This window comes from Bombus huntii, chromosome 5 (genome assembly GCF_024542735.1).
Source record: "Bombus huntii isolate Logan2020A chromosome 5, iyBomHunt1.1, whole genome shotgun sequence".
Taxonomy (NCBI): domain Eukaryota; kingdom Metazoa; phylum Arthropoda; class Insecta; order Hymenoptera; family Apidae; genus Bombus; species Bombus huntii.
Genome location: NC_066242.1, coordinates 15,190,098 through 15,204,702, shown reverse-complemented (window position 1 = coordinate 15,204,702; position 14,605 = coordinate 15,190,098). Strand labels below are relative to the sequence as shown.

At 37.6% G+C, this 14,605-nt stretch overlaps 2 protein-coding genes across 8 annotated transcripts in view; one reads left to right on the top strand and one right to left on the bottom strand.

The window, feature by feature from the left end:
• LOC126865423 (probable beta-hexosaminidase fdl) overlaps positions 1-14,605 on the bottom strand; it is a 38,877-nt gene that overhangs the window by 13,991 nt on the left and 10,281 nt on the right. For 3 of the 5 annotated variants that reach the window (XM_050617890.1, XM_050617889.1, XM_050617895.1), the window contains exon 2: positions 8,298-8,365. The exons of the other annotated variants lie outside the window; for them this stretch is intronic. In XM_050617890.1, coding sequence (XP_050473847.1) covers positions 8,298-8,356 — 59 coding nt within the window. In that variant the 5' untranslated portion in view covers positions 8,357-8,365. The remainder of the gene's footprint in view (positions 1-8,297; positions 8,366-14,605) is intronic. 5 annotated transcript variants of the gene reach the window in all.
• Positions 1,234-14,584, top strand: LOC126865440 (uncharacterized). 3 transcript variants are annotated; one of them, XM_050617930.1, is made up of 5 exons: positions 1,234-1,429; positions 4,803-4,995; positions 5,823-6,014; positions 9,357-9,513; positions 11,013-14,584. In XM_050617930.1, the coding sequence occupies exons 2-5, from the start codon at positions 4,964-4,966 to the stop codon at positions 11,346-11,348; spliced, it is 717 nt and encodes a 238-aa protein (XP_050473887.1). In that variant the 5' UTR covers positions 1,234-1,429; positions 4,803-4,963; the 3' UTR covers positions 11,349-14,584. The 3 variants fall into 3 exon arrangements, with proteins under 3 accessions (XP_050473887.1, XP_050473886.1, XP_050473888.1); XM_050617929.1 differs by having other exon boundaries at positions 1,234-1,485; XM_050617931.1 differs by lacking the exon at positions 1,234-1,429 and adding an exon at positions 3,564-4,739.

The window sequence follows — 14,605 nt, the reverse complement described above, 5'->3', positions numbered from 1 at the left end:
ACAGCTCGCAAATTCAACTGCATTAACTCGATAAATTATGTTAAGGAATTAGCAAAACACTATGTTTCACAACGTTAGAGGATTCAACAATTCTATAACCCATGATTCTACGTCAGGTTACCATGTAACTCTTTTTCCTTTATTATCACAAATTATTTTCCAATGGTCGTTATCTCGATGAAAATACCGAACCATAAGAGCGCCATAAGAGAAGCTTGGGTTATCACGCTTAACAACGTTATTGTACTTAACAGCGCTACGATTGAATACGAAGGATTGATAGCGCGTCCTGCGAATCCCGATGAAGCTAACTGAAAGGATGGCGAAACCTCGGGAAGCCTCGAACTCTAATAGACGCAATAACGTTCGGACAAGTGTTGACATTGAATTATCTTCAAACTGATAATGTATCAAGTACGGTATCAAATCAATTTTAATTTGATTACGAATTGAACGTTGACATACACATTTCGTATATGCGTAATATAAAATGTGAAATATAATATAATATACGCTGTTCACGCTGTTCTTGGTAGTCACCGGTATCAGTGCCAATATCTTCATGTAACCAACTGCGATGCTGGGCGAAACGTTGAAATCCTCTTCCTTTTGGACACGCCACTTACCCGGAAACCTCAAACAATGTTGAGCCACAAGTATCGTTAGATGTATCGATGCTAAGTGTAACAATGTGAATAGCGACGATTCAGGCTGTGGAATACGCTCTCTTACTCTCTCAAGATTCTGATATAATACGATACAATCTACATGTATAAAATGCCAAAGTGACACACAAATGAGTGACACTCGCTCATCCACGTGCAGCCCAAATTGTTGTACCTAGAAGCGTGATACTTCGATAGAATACACTTTTTATTAAAGCGTAAGCTTAGGATTAGAAAGGATTTTTGGAAACGTGGATCATGGAGGGGTAAATAGGGCGTAGAATTTTTTTTATAAAGATACTCATATCCCACAAGTTGCTAAAGTTAGAAACACGACGAAACGAAGGGAAACTAATTGGAACGAAAATTCGAGGATATCGCGGACTACGAAGGATTATGAAAAGGTGGAATGTAGACACCTTGGCCCTGTTAGTCCCGCCACGTCCCAGTTCTACGTCAGTGGATCGGTTCGTCCTGCCACGCGAGGCGTCACGACGCTTCGCGGCGTGCGCCGACGGCGAACGTCGCGGCGTCGCCTCGACTGGTAGCCAGGCAACGCGTATAATATGACCAGCGTAATAGTTTGAAACGAAACGGTCGCGGGAGCGGATCGAGTTCCTCGTCCAACCATTTCTTCCCCACTTTTTTTTTTCATTTTTTTAATCTCGCGATCCTTCGTCGTCGTCGTTGTCGTCGACGACATCGGGCTCGATGGAGAACGGAAGTGGCACGCGACAGTACCGAAGGGAACCAAGGGAACGCTTGTACGTACACGTCGTGCACGCTTTATGCCGCGTTTCCATCGTGGAAAATACGTTTGGTAATTTACGTCGACTGTATTTGATAGCGTTAGATCTTTTCTGTGAAGAAAAAAGAAAGAAAAAGAAGGAATAGAAGGAATGTTCCGGTATTTTGAAGGTTTCAAAGTATGGTCGGCATTAGATATATATATATACGTGGAAGTGAGAGAAAATTTTGCGTTACAAAGTGTGAGTTTAATACCATTATGGTGCAGTAAAATAATCAAAAATAGAAAAAAGACTTGCGGATAGAATGTAAAAATATTGAACTATCCATGCAGAATCTTTAAAAACCAGAAGTTTGAGTTAGTATGATGTAGTAGTTTCATAATCTTTTTTCTAGCCGAATCAAGTATGCCAAGGCGATTGATAAGTACATTGCGGATATTCGTGTAATCATAGAAAATTTCAAAGTGAAAAAAGTTACATATAATATGGAAAAATAGAGGAAATATTCGAAGCAAAATATTCATTTAGATATTTCATGGAGGAAACAAATCCCCATTTTCCTTTAGTTATACTCATAAAAGTATGAAATTGCATAAAGATCTGCACTCTAGCCATAAGTTCTTCTTCTTCTTCTTCTTCTTCGGTCTAGTCTAAGCCAATGTCTGTTAAAAAATTTATTTCGTAAATTTTTCACGATAAACCGCTAGCCTTCCAGCCTAACGCCATTGCGTCCTACGGTTTTAAGTAAAATAATCAATGGAAAAATAGGACAACGTAGGTAAGAAAACAAAGGGGCACAAACTTTGTGAAATATAAAAAGGATCGTAACGCTTGTTGTATCATCGATTATATCTTTGCAACTCGATCTTTCTTGTCGAAGTAGTGAGATTAAATATGAGGGCGGTGGTGTAGGTTTCGATCTACCGAGTAGGTTGATGAGTTATGTAGTCATTTCAACGATGAATGACTATCTTTAAATTATCCTTGACCAAGTGCGATCCCAATGCACAGCTCCTGCTAGAAGATTTGAAATGTTGTATCGGCGTAAATCAGGCTTTAAACATAAAAAATAAATACGACGGAATACGAAATGACGGTGCATGCTTGGCGACGGATATAATGAGAGACCGATGATAGTAATTATTCGTGATGGTTTGATTGCAACCGATTGATTGTCGTACATGCACGTTACGTTAAAAAGAAAAAAAGAAAAAGAAAAAATCGCGGAGAGAAAGAAGTACTTGACGATGTTGTACATATTTTGGAATACTTCAATTTAATAATAACATTGATTAACGGGTGAATAGTTAGCGTGATAATCCGTTTTTAATTACAGATTTCATATTACATCATAAACATTGTATCTTTTTATACGACATTAAAAAAGAAAGGTCGTCAGGTATCGTTTCATAGTCGGCTAAGCTGAAAGTTTCGTCAATTGAGTAGGCTTGGCATAAATCGATCGTATACCGGTGAAGGACGAAACAAACGGCGCAAGAACTATAAAGAAGCTTTGTTCGTTCGAATATTTATCTTGCATCGCGTGCATCAGACATTTTATGCAATAAAAGGAAACAAAATACCTCTTTTATACTTTTTCCAGTTCCACGAAGCTTTTATCGAATACGCAATTTTCTAACCTAAGAAATCTAGGCTATAGATGAAAAACATAATAACACATTTCCTGTTCTTTGCGAGAGAACAGTTTTGAACCTCGTTATGTTATCAATCTTCTCCGCGTCGAAGCTGCTCTTCCATTCGATTTTGCAATTAAGTATGTGTCTTTCGCTTATCGTTTTCGACATTTGTAACGATATTAATGACATTAGTTAGGCAGGTTAATATTCATTAAGTTAGGTAAATACATCTCTTTCTAGTCACCGAATGTCATCAAAATCAGAAAATCAACAAAAATGTACTTATCACATTTTCTCCCGTTAAAACTACAAATAGAAAATTAGTCTAGAAGAATATATTTTTAAATAAAAAATTTGCCGAGCAATTAAGATCAACCGAAATAAATAAAGTGGTCGTGTAAAAAAATTCTAATATCTAAAAGTAGAAGTTTGAAATACGCTGAATGAAAATCGTTGAAAGAGAATAGAGAGACAGAGACAGAGACAGAGACAGAGAGAGAGAGAGAGAGAGAGAGAGAGAGAGAAGCGAATGAAAAATTCAAAGTCGCACGAGATCTTGATATACACGACGCACCATTGGCTATTTTAATACCGTGTCAAGGAGTTAATTATGCATGCTTGTATTCAAGATATTCGCTTTGTTTTCCATTGGGGCAATGTGCGTCTATAAAACTGGGACGTATTTTAATTTCCATATGAAATTCCTTGTATTTAATCTTAATCGAAGCTTTCCATTCACCTCGCCTTCATACTAATTTCTTTCGTCACGATCGCGTATTACTTTTTCCCTGACCAATTACAGGTTATTAACTTCCATCTAACTAATCCTCGACGATACGTTTTTATTAGCAGAGTCGGAATAAAATCGGAATAAAATCGGAATAAAATTTAATCGAAGGTGAGATTAACTTTTATAGCTACCATTAGCAATATTACGATGGATATTATACGATTATAAGAGACTAGTTTTCTCAACAGTTTTTAGGATTTTTCTTTTAGGAAATGTATTCTTTAAAATCAGTTAGTATGTTAATAATCCTCTTACGTTAAAGCTGTTAATAAGATTATTACACATCTAAAATCGCAGCAGAGTATACGAGACTGTTTACATATTCAATTACGAGTCACAACGACAGACCATTCTGTAAAAAGTCTACGCGTTTTATAATTTTCTTTATATTTTTCTCTCGTTTTAGCCTTAAATTGCCCTGAAACAAACGAACTACTCTATCGTTTTCCTTTGTGAAAAAACCGAACCGCGGAGCGCAGCTGATCCACAGGCTTCGGGAAATTATCTTGTTGTTCGATCGACAGCACGCTAATGTTCCAGCTTTGTTGATATACAAGATATCGAAGTAACGTATTATCATCTACATCGAAACTGATTCTACCATTAAGAAAAGTACGATTCTAACCGACAAAACAAACGAATCCTATATCTGCTAAAAGTATAACTTCACATACATATATCTAACATTTTAAAATTTCTTTTATGCTTTGAGCTTCTTATAACAAAAAAGTTCTTCCACATCTTAGGATCTTTTGAAATATTTTATATCATAGAATATCCCAAACCCGACTTTCTTAAAAATATCTTTCGATATAAATGAAACTATAAAAGAAAACAGTTTGTTCCTGTTCGTGCTACCATACGAGGTCAACTATCGCGGAGGAACGCGGACCAACAGGTTGGAAGGGAAGGCGAGGACAGGGGATCAAAGGCTAAAAAAAGACGAATTAAAATTGCGCAGGTAGAGTCTGCGGTATGCGACAAAAACGAGCATTTTGATCGAGGAAAGCCAGGAAGATCGAAGGCCGAATAATTCGATGCAAATGCGTCAGGCAGGCATCGAAACGACACGACGGAACCGCCAAGCTCGAGTATATCGTGACTACAACAACACGCTCCAAAATGTCCTACGGCTCGAATCCATCGGTGAAAAGGTAAGGGGTGGCTTTTAGCTGGAATCTCCGCAAAGGGCATGATCGATAAACCACGACACCATTTTCAAAAGGTTCTTGTACGAATATCGTTTTAAAAAGTAGTCGTGTCTCAACGATTGACTTAGAGGCAATCGTGAATCTCAACAACGAAAATGAATTCACAAGAAAAGCTTAAAGCGAGAGTTCTCTATCTTTTTCCTTTAGGAAATTTCAAACAACTTTTATAGCTATCTTTATTATAATTGTAAAAACAGTCGAATAAATTAAAGCTAACCAATAATACGCTTACAAATAAAATAGATTTGTTCCGTGGCTCTCTTTAGTCATTGTTCTAAGAAATCTTTATATATCCAGCTTTACGCACACGCTAAATTATGTTTTTAGCTGGTGAATTTTTTCGATTACGTTATATCCAATTTTACGCTACACACGTATTATGTAGCTATTATCGTTGCTTTTCTTCTACTTCTCTCTTCGTATTTTCTATTCTATTTTATTTCTTGCATCATGTATAGATATATACACAATTGTGCGTGTATCTTGGCTTTACAATCGTTCTATTAATAAATGATAACAATGACAAGAACCTATTGTAAATAAACACTAAGGTCTATCCTTGTCATAAATAAATCTCAAGCTCGTCAATTTCGATAAATATCGACGAATCGTACAGATTTGTAGACAACATCGAACATCGATGCTTTAGGTTTCTCAGGTTTCTCAGGTTATGTAAAACGTAAGAATTCAATCGTAAAACACGATACGCAAAGTGGTTCTTAGAACAGGCATAAAAGTGGACAAACCGTGTGAGAAAAGGAACGTTTCAGGACCGCGTTTCGGCGAACGATGACAATGCTGGCCGCTATGGAAGCTACTTCGAACAAGCGTAATATCACGAACATGTATGAAGATGCCATTTTACCAGAATACAATGTCACCACGACAGCAAGCGGAGCGGCTAGTAAGACGAGTCACTTCGAGACCGATTTGCATGGGAATGTTAACATTCTTCTCGGCGGGTGAGTAACCGGCTTTCGATGCACGATACTCAATACCGGTCGATCGATACGATCGGCGATACACAATCCCGCAATCCACAGCTTTCAACGACTTTCTATCGTCACACGGGGAAACTCTACGCGTGTTTTCGATTTAGTCGAACGGTATCCCGCGGTAATATTTTGTTCTATTGTACCTTGGCGGAGAATTTGCCTGGAATTTTCTTCGATGAAATAATGAAAAATTTTTCTATGCAGAAATAAACGCAGGAAATTTATTTAAAATTGCTTTTCTACAGAGTCATGAACAGTGAACCGATTGTAGATATTTGGCCGTGGAATCTGATCATTGATTTATCGATGAATATTTTTCTATATCGTTACGTTAATATTACAAAGAATTTAGTTTCAAGACTGTGAGGTATTTATTTTACAATATCGCGGGGAATTCAGCCAACGTTTGTCTATAGAAAGAAATTTACTTTAGATATTTTCCTCTGCTATGATAATATGGAATTTATTCGATATATTTTCTTGCGGAATCCCGTCATCCAATATCTTTCCACGATACTAAATTTTCTTTTAAATATTTCTCATCTAATTAGAAAGAAGGTTGAAAAAGTTTATTTTATATTTATCTTATTTTATGGAAATAAATTAATTACGAAGAGCCTAGTTCGAACATTTTTCTACGAAATCTCTGCGAATTTATATTAAACACTCTTCTACGGAATTACGAACGATTTATCTGAAATGTTTCTAGGAAAGTTCTATCATTGAATATTTCTGTCGGGAATCAATTTATTTATTTAGATAACCGTAGAAAATTTATTTCAACTACTTCTAGATCGAGCAACCTTTAATTGAATCATTTTTATGATGTTCGAGTGCTATTAATAGGAATACGTTTCAGGATGAGTTGTTCCAGCTATTTGTATTTTCAACGGCTTCATTAACTCATCGATCGGTGTTATGTAACAACGAACGACGTAAATAAGCTTTATTTAAATTTTAAATTATCTTCGTAACATGATTAAACAGAGAATCTGATAAGGAATAATTAAGGACGCCAGAGACGAATTTGCATAGGTTTATTATTTTTAAATCACTTGCAATTTATAATATTAATCAACTAACGGCGTCTCTTTGCTTGATTAAAGTCCACGCAACTTTCATACGGTTCTTCCCTGCAGAGCAAAGAAAAGATAACATCCGGTAAGCACGATTTAGCCTCCTTTCTATGTTATAGACCGTATTTACTGAGTAAACCACTAGATCAGTGTTTCTCAAACTCGATTAGCATAAGCAGCGAAACTTCATCATCTTCTTCAACTTCTTACGCTACAAACGCGCGAGTAACTTTTTGAAAAAAAAAAAGAAAACGAAAGTAAACAGGACATACCGTACTTAGTACTGCGAGCCTTCGTATTAAAAAACTTCGCGAAACTTTCATTCAATATCGAACATGTCATCGTAGAAACACTAAAACCTCATCGAAGAAGAAGAAAAGAAAATTCGATGGAAATTGAAAGAGAAGATGCTCGGTCGGATCTCTGGACGAGTTTATAAATTTCGTAATTTCAATTTGGAACAAACGAAGGACGTTTCAATCAATTTTCAAGCAACTTTAGAGAGATTCTTTAGAGAGAAAGATTCTACGCTCGACTTGATTTAAATCGTTCAAAATTATTATAATAAGATCGTTATTTATATAGTAAAGACGTAGCAAAGAAGGAAAGAGAATTCGCGAATCCTCGAACGACTGTAAAATTCGACAAATTGTATCAAAACTGACGTCGCAAATTTTGAAAATATCGCATTTCCGTGATTTTTATTGAAGAAATAAGTCGAGTTGGCTCGTGACTCATAAAGAGAACGGTTTGCACAGGAAGTGGCTCCGTCACCGTAATAATTGCAGGAACAACTGTATTACAGTAGCCGTGATCATTTAATACGCGGCGTATCGTAAACAACGGCCATCGAATCACCGGTTTGCCACGATGGTGAAGCTCGTGGTCGCAGAAATCGTCTCGACGAACCGTGAAATCGCAGACTCGTCCTTTTATCCGCGTGAAACGACTCTCAACGGCGGAGACTGTTGCTTACCGTCTGCCATTACGCTCAAGTTTCTAACTTTCAAAAAGCGTTAAAGCCATTAAGGACACTTTGAGGATTAGTGAAAGCGATTATCGCACTCGCAACAACAATCTCCAAGTTTAACATTAGCGAATATTAGCCACACTGATATTTTGCTGTCTGAGTTTGTGTTAAATCAATCAGCGACAGATTTTTTTTTTTACTCACTTTTTTCGGAGGAATAGCTTCTTTGACATCTGTACCTCGATTTCGAAGTTTCTTTTCATTTCTGTCGCCTACAATATAGAGGGTGATTCGTTTAAATCGATTATTGTTAATATTTCTAGTACTTTTTTATTTGATATGATGTTGCGGGCAGAAAGGGTGGAATTTTAAGGGATGCTAAAAGCTTTTTAAAGGAACTCGCCGCTCGATCGCACTACGAAACAAGCTTTTAAGAATATATTATATCTTTGAAACGATATTAGAGCGATCGACTTAAACGAAATGTTCTAAAATACTGACATACACGTGGTTGGATAGGGAATAAAGACGAAACGAACGAACGTCAACCCATAATTTATATCTCATTCGATTAACCGTAGCTGTTTATCACGATACGTTACTTGAAAACTATTTTCTTCATTTGTCACGATGTTGCCGCCAGTAGAGAATTTCTATTGTAAATATACAAATGAAAAAACATTACAAATAGATTGATATTTACATAACTGTTGAAACAAAAACTTGTCGGTATATACTTTACTTTGACCTTCATCTTATACCTATGTTTCTGAATTATATGTATTTTCTAGATTCTTATATACATATTTAAATTTCTTTCCTCGTATAGGTAAACAAGTTTTCTATTACGAACAATTCAGAATAATTAATTCACGAGAAATTTACCTCGTATTTTAACATACGCGTTTCTATACGCCGCTACATTTCCTGCACTCTACGCGTCTTTTGCATATTTACGTTTCCTCTAAATCCACCATACGTAATTCTCCCATTCATAAGCAACCAAAATTTCTATTATAAAAGTCTTAAGAGTACGCCGTTTAATTCGCGACAAAATTCACCCTATAAGAGAAGCTGCGCGTCTACGAATCTCGTCTAAAATCGATAATACGATGAACCGTGGCTGAAGATGATTTAAAACGGCCACACAACTATGAGGGAAGAGGTTGACGCGCGATAAATATACGCTCGATGGTCTCATTTCTCTCTTGGCTACACGCTCACGTTATTCTAACTCGCGGCACGGGCTCTGTTTTCTTGCAGGGCGATGCTCAGCGGCGTGATTATGGTCGTCCTACTGATGTGTTACTGTTGTCACAAGAGCATCCGGAAGAACCGACCGCAAGAGTACCCGCAATACTGGAGGACAGAGCCAGACGTGCATAGCCTCGAGGTCTTCACCACGGAAGCGCACGCTGCTGTGAGTAACCTTTCTCATGATGCACATCAAATTGCTTAATTGACACGTCTTCTTTATACGAATAGACGATTCATTTCACGTTAACCACCGCTATAACGTTCTTGTGAAATAAAAATTTTCTTCTCACACGGTGAAATTTTCATTTATATAATGGTATAATTTAACAGAGACGAAAGGATAATTTCGCTAACGTAAGATCGATTGGCCTGTGTAAAAAATCTGACAACGTAGCTTCATCCATTGTTTCTCATCTGACGTTCAGAATAACGACAATGACGAGAAATAGGCAAATAGAAATAAGTCGGGTCAACGAAGGGTTAGTGCACTCCGCTGGAAACAATTCGACTCGAGCAAATATCACGAAGGCAAGCAGAAAGGTTTAACAATAGCAAGATCTCACTTTGAGAAAACGACGGTCGTAATTTCAAGCATTTATCAACGCAAAGTACGGTATACACCGTGTTCATTATGATTCGCGTTCACGAACGTGGTGCACTTAAAAGGCACGTTATGTAAGATTCAGTTAAAATAGCACACGCGAACCGAAGTTTCCGTGGCCCGATCAGATCGGGTTGGATTTAGGTGATGGTCGGATCTACTCGATCGTTCCGAGAAACGGATATCTTATCCGTGTTTCCCGACAGGCTATAGCTAAAATCGGTAGCCTCGTTTTCGACGAAAACCAACCCTGTTCAGGTTAATCCGGCCTTGTGCTAAGCGCGATACGAACATATTACGCGATGATTATATTATGCCGTATAACTGACTAATCGCGCGATGCTCTATCATTTGCGGTGAAATCGTTTGCGGTTACCCTGGCTAAACTAATACGATCCTATCGATCAGGAATCTTCGTTTCACGCTTGGCTCGACTTTCGTCCGCACTCTTATCCAATGAAAACTGTGTGTTACGTCTCTGTCGAAAGACTGGCAATTTTTAGATTAATTCGCGAGGAAAGTTAGAGAAGCTGAAAGTTAAAAAAGTAAAAAAAAAAAAAAATGATGAAAATTTTAAGTAAAAGTAAAATAGGTCATCCTCGAGGAATCCCTACCGTGATATCGTCTTATACGATTAATACGATGTTCACCTTTAATACTAACGTTTTACGTTAATTTGATATTAAAGACGATCTTTACAATTTAAGTGATTCGCGAGAATACGTATATATATGTATATCTATACCGATGAAAATTAGATAAACGTTCTTTTGGTAGATCTGCCTGATGCGTGACGAATATTCCACCATCGATTGGCCAGATTTCGCACAAATTAAATAATTACTCGCGTATCGATTATATAAGCTTTAATTGTTCATTGTTAGAAACGTGGACATTAATCGTCTAGCGTTTAAACGCTTATTAGCATCCTGCCTCGTGACTATTTCGTTCGAATCGCGGACTTGTTTCTCATAACGAAATAAGGCTCGTCTCGTTTCGATCTCCGCCAAGTTCTAAAACTAAACTCTAAAACTCCTCGATATTGATGTTCGTTTTTTCAGTGCTGCGATAGACAATCGACAGGCGAGGGAAACTTGGACGAGAGCACCTACGGACCCCCTTCGTGTCCTGTGACGCCAAACTCTGGCCCTGGACCACCACCGACCTACGACAGTCTGATCTTCGACTCAAGAAGCCTGCCCAACTTCATCGATAAGAAGCCCGAAGGTGCGGAGACGCCAGGAATTATAATCCCTTCCATGGTGTCTACGTTACTAAGCTTGAGCACGACCGTGAGATCCACGGAATGCAACGAGGCCACGGAACAAGAAATCTCGGACGAAGGATTGCCTTCTTACGAAGCCGCCTTAAAGCTGGACGCGAACGGCTACGTGTAACACCGGCGACCGACACGCCTCTCTGATCCCGAAGAATTTTACGATTCTTCGAATCGATCGCGTTCCTTCGCGTATCTGTGTTCAAGTAGAGCAAAGAGATTGGAGCGTCGAGGGATTGGAAAGAAGGAAGTTAGGTCCATTGATTTTTCACTTTTGCGCCTCCACTTCTCTACCTACGTTTGGGAAAACCTTGCCTCCTTGTGTTTACAGCGTCGCGAAGAGAAGCTTTTTCGACGGATCAGACTGAGACTCGAGCAAGACCTTGTGCAATTGAAATTTCTGAAAGTTACGATCCAAAGGAACAGGACGAGCAAAGAGTGACAACACTCGGAGTGGAGCAGTTGGAGGATGTTTGGAAGAGAAGTTTCTAGTCTTCGTTTTTGATCTCGAGAGAAGAATTCGTCGAGCAACGAAACTGTAAGTTGACAAGCATCGGACGCTTAGATCTAATTGCGGAATTTTGAAAAAACAGAGCGAACTTATCGAACCAAGATCGAGTAGTTTCCAATCGATATGTTCCAAGTTACTTAGAAGGAAGATATAGGCGTTCTTTTTTTGGCTTCGAAGAAAAGAGGTTTGTCTCGAGGAAGAAGTTGAGATAAATAGAAGCACCTGTGGATGTTCGATCTTGCGATCGAATTTATGGGAGACGAGAAATCGTTCGATGGAGAATAGATTGCAATCCATAGGTTCGAAATTACGTGCCTGGCAAGAACGATCTTCGCCTGTGATTTTTAAAGAAGAAAAGAGCCGTGAAATAAATATTCAGGACGACATTAAATTTCTAATCGAGTTTGCGACGAATGAAAAATTACGTATCGAGTGATGTGCTTCAGACTATTTGAGAAAAGAAAGGAAACAGTGACGGTCGAAATGGAGTACGCGAATCAGGTTCGATTTTTCTGAAATCGTGACACTCCATCTGTGAATTATTATCTGTGAATATAATGTGATTAGATGAATGTTGATTTGTGTTTGATTAAATCGAATACCGAGATTCGAGAATTCAGCAACATCGTGCAACGAACGTATTCCAAAGAATATCCCGCATAATATCTCATTTCATATCATTTAGAAACTCGAATTCTCATCAATTTTCATGTAACGTGTAAACCTGCTCTAAATAAATGCGAGAAATATATAATACACGAGCATTTGAGAAACCAGGCGTGCTAATTGTTCCAACTATCCACAGTGTTAAATGTCGGATATATTCGCAGCAGCTGTTTACAGTGAATCCGTGGTAGTCGCGTAAATTCGCGTAAATAAAAAGACAGAAACAACGATATCCGTTGGACAGATCGCGATCGTCGTTAAACTTCTCATCGGCTGAAATAGTACGCAGAGAGCGCAAGAAATCGATGATCTTATCCTTCAGCAAGTGAAGGCCACTTTAGTGGTCCTCAACCATATCGTTGATCAGCTTAAAGACCACTTTAGGCGGGCATGAATTACGCCTTCGTTTATGGTCGTTCGCGGAGCTGATCGAGTGTCGCGAATTCGTCTATGTGTTAGTTAACGCGGCTGGTCGGAGTCCTCGAAACGGCTTATGAAAACATATTTCTTTTGTCGGCGAGGAAAACACGAGAAAAAGGATTGAAAGAAATTTTGGCCAGAGGTTCGGATATCGATAAAAATGTGCAGCGCGAGGATTCTATTAATCGAAGGAAAGCAATCTGACAAAATTGCGCGATAAGCGAGAGGATTTAATACATCGTTCTCTGAGAGGCGAGAAATTCCACGAATTTGGATTTGCCACATTTCTTCGATGATTTATTCTCGTTCCGAAAAGAATATTTTTAGTTTCAATGGTGAAAGCAAGGGAAAGAAAATTAAGGAAAATATCGCGAGGTTCCGATAGCGACGAAAATATCGAACGTTTTCTTTTAATCGAAGAAAATCAATTTGGTAAAATGGACGAAATAGAGAAATAATAAATAAACGAAGTGACTCGATATCGTGCTTTGAACAACGGCGAATTCTGTATATTCGAATTCGTAATATCTCTTCTGATAATAGATACGATAATAGATAAAAACAGCGATATGAATTATTCGATTCGAGCGTAAGACTTGTTCCTTTTGAAAATTAACAAACGACGAATATCCGACGAATTATTTAGAAATATTTGTCTTGCGGAGGAAAGATAGTTTAATCTATTCCCAATTTCTTATCAAGCAAATAAAATATCAGTTAAAGCATAAAATCATATGCACATTTTAGTAACGATATAGTATATAACGAAATGATAATATTCCATTTTAAAATTGCAAGTGTAATGAATTATTATCTGGCTTATCAGTCAGAGACTAAATAACATGTTATAATTATAATACAAGCATGTAAATTGTCTCCTTAATGTCAGTGATTACGCGGTGACAAGTTAATTTCGAAGTGTATTCCCGTGTTTCAGATAGTTATTGCTTATCTATAGTTATTTCATTCAACGAATTCCGAAACGTGTGACGTCGGGACCGGATACACATTGCAATCCAAGATAAACGATATGTTATCGTCGAGCAGTATGCAAAATTAGCATAAAACTAATCACCGTGGAGTTTGTGACAATCCCTCGAGACAGCTAATGCCATTAACCGACAAATTAGTTTATTTGTTTATTCATATGTTTCCTCCATAGCGTATAATAAAACGATACGTATTAATATAACTTTGTTTTACGCACAAGTCTTTTGCATAAATAATGTTTTTCTATTTTCTTTTCTTAACCGCGATTATTTAAAAAATCCTACCTGATAAATTAAAAGAAGAAATTGTTTCTCTTAAATCGTCTCAAACTATCTTCAATTTCTGTCTCGATTATATTTTTATTTTTTATCGATATCCGTGTATTTTTCCTCGTGATTCAAGCGTAGTTGTGTACGTTGTGCATAGAGTGAAATCATGATAGTCGTATCTCGTTATAGAGCTGATAAAATTGCAAAATCTTTCGTATTACGCATAACGGTAGTTCATCGAGTGTTTTAACAACAGTTCAAATACTTTCACGAGCCTCTGTAATTAGGGTAACGTGTACTCCATGGTATCTCAAGTATCGTATTTCTAATATCTACGTATAAAGGCGTTTAAATAACCTTTAAATCGCGTAATATCAGTATAATTATTACGATATGGTAAGTTGATCGTAGGTCGTTCGTTATCATCTGGAATGGAACTATTTACGAGATCCACGGCTACCTTATTTAAAAGTTCGTGATCGAGAGTAGAAAAGTTTCGGCGTGTAATCATTTTCCGATCTT

Excerpts from the sequence above, each read along its gene's own strand:
- LOC126865440 (XM_050617930.1), top strand. The coding sequence starts at position 4,964 with ATGTCCTACGGCTCGAATCCATCGGTGAAAAG. Across the intron at positions 4,996-5,822 it reads TCGAATCCATCGGTGAAAAG|GACCGCGTTTCGGCGAACGA; the intron begins GTAAGGGGTGGC and ends GGAACGTTTCAG. Across the intron at positions 6,015-9,356 it reads GTTAACATTCTTCTCGGCGG|GGCGATGCTCAGCGGCGTGA; the intron begins GTGAGTAACCGG and ends GTTTTCTTGCAG.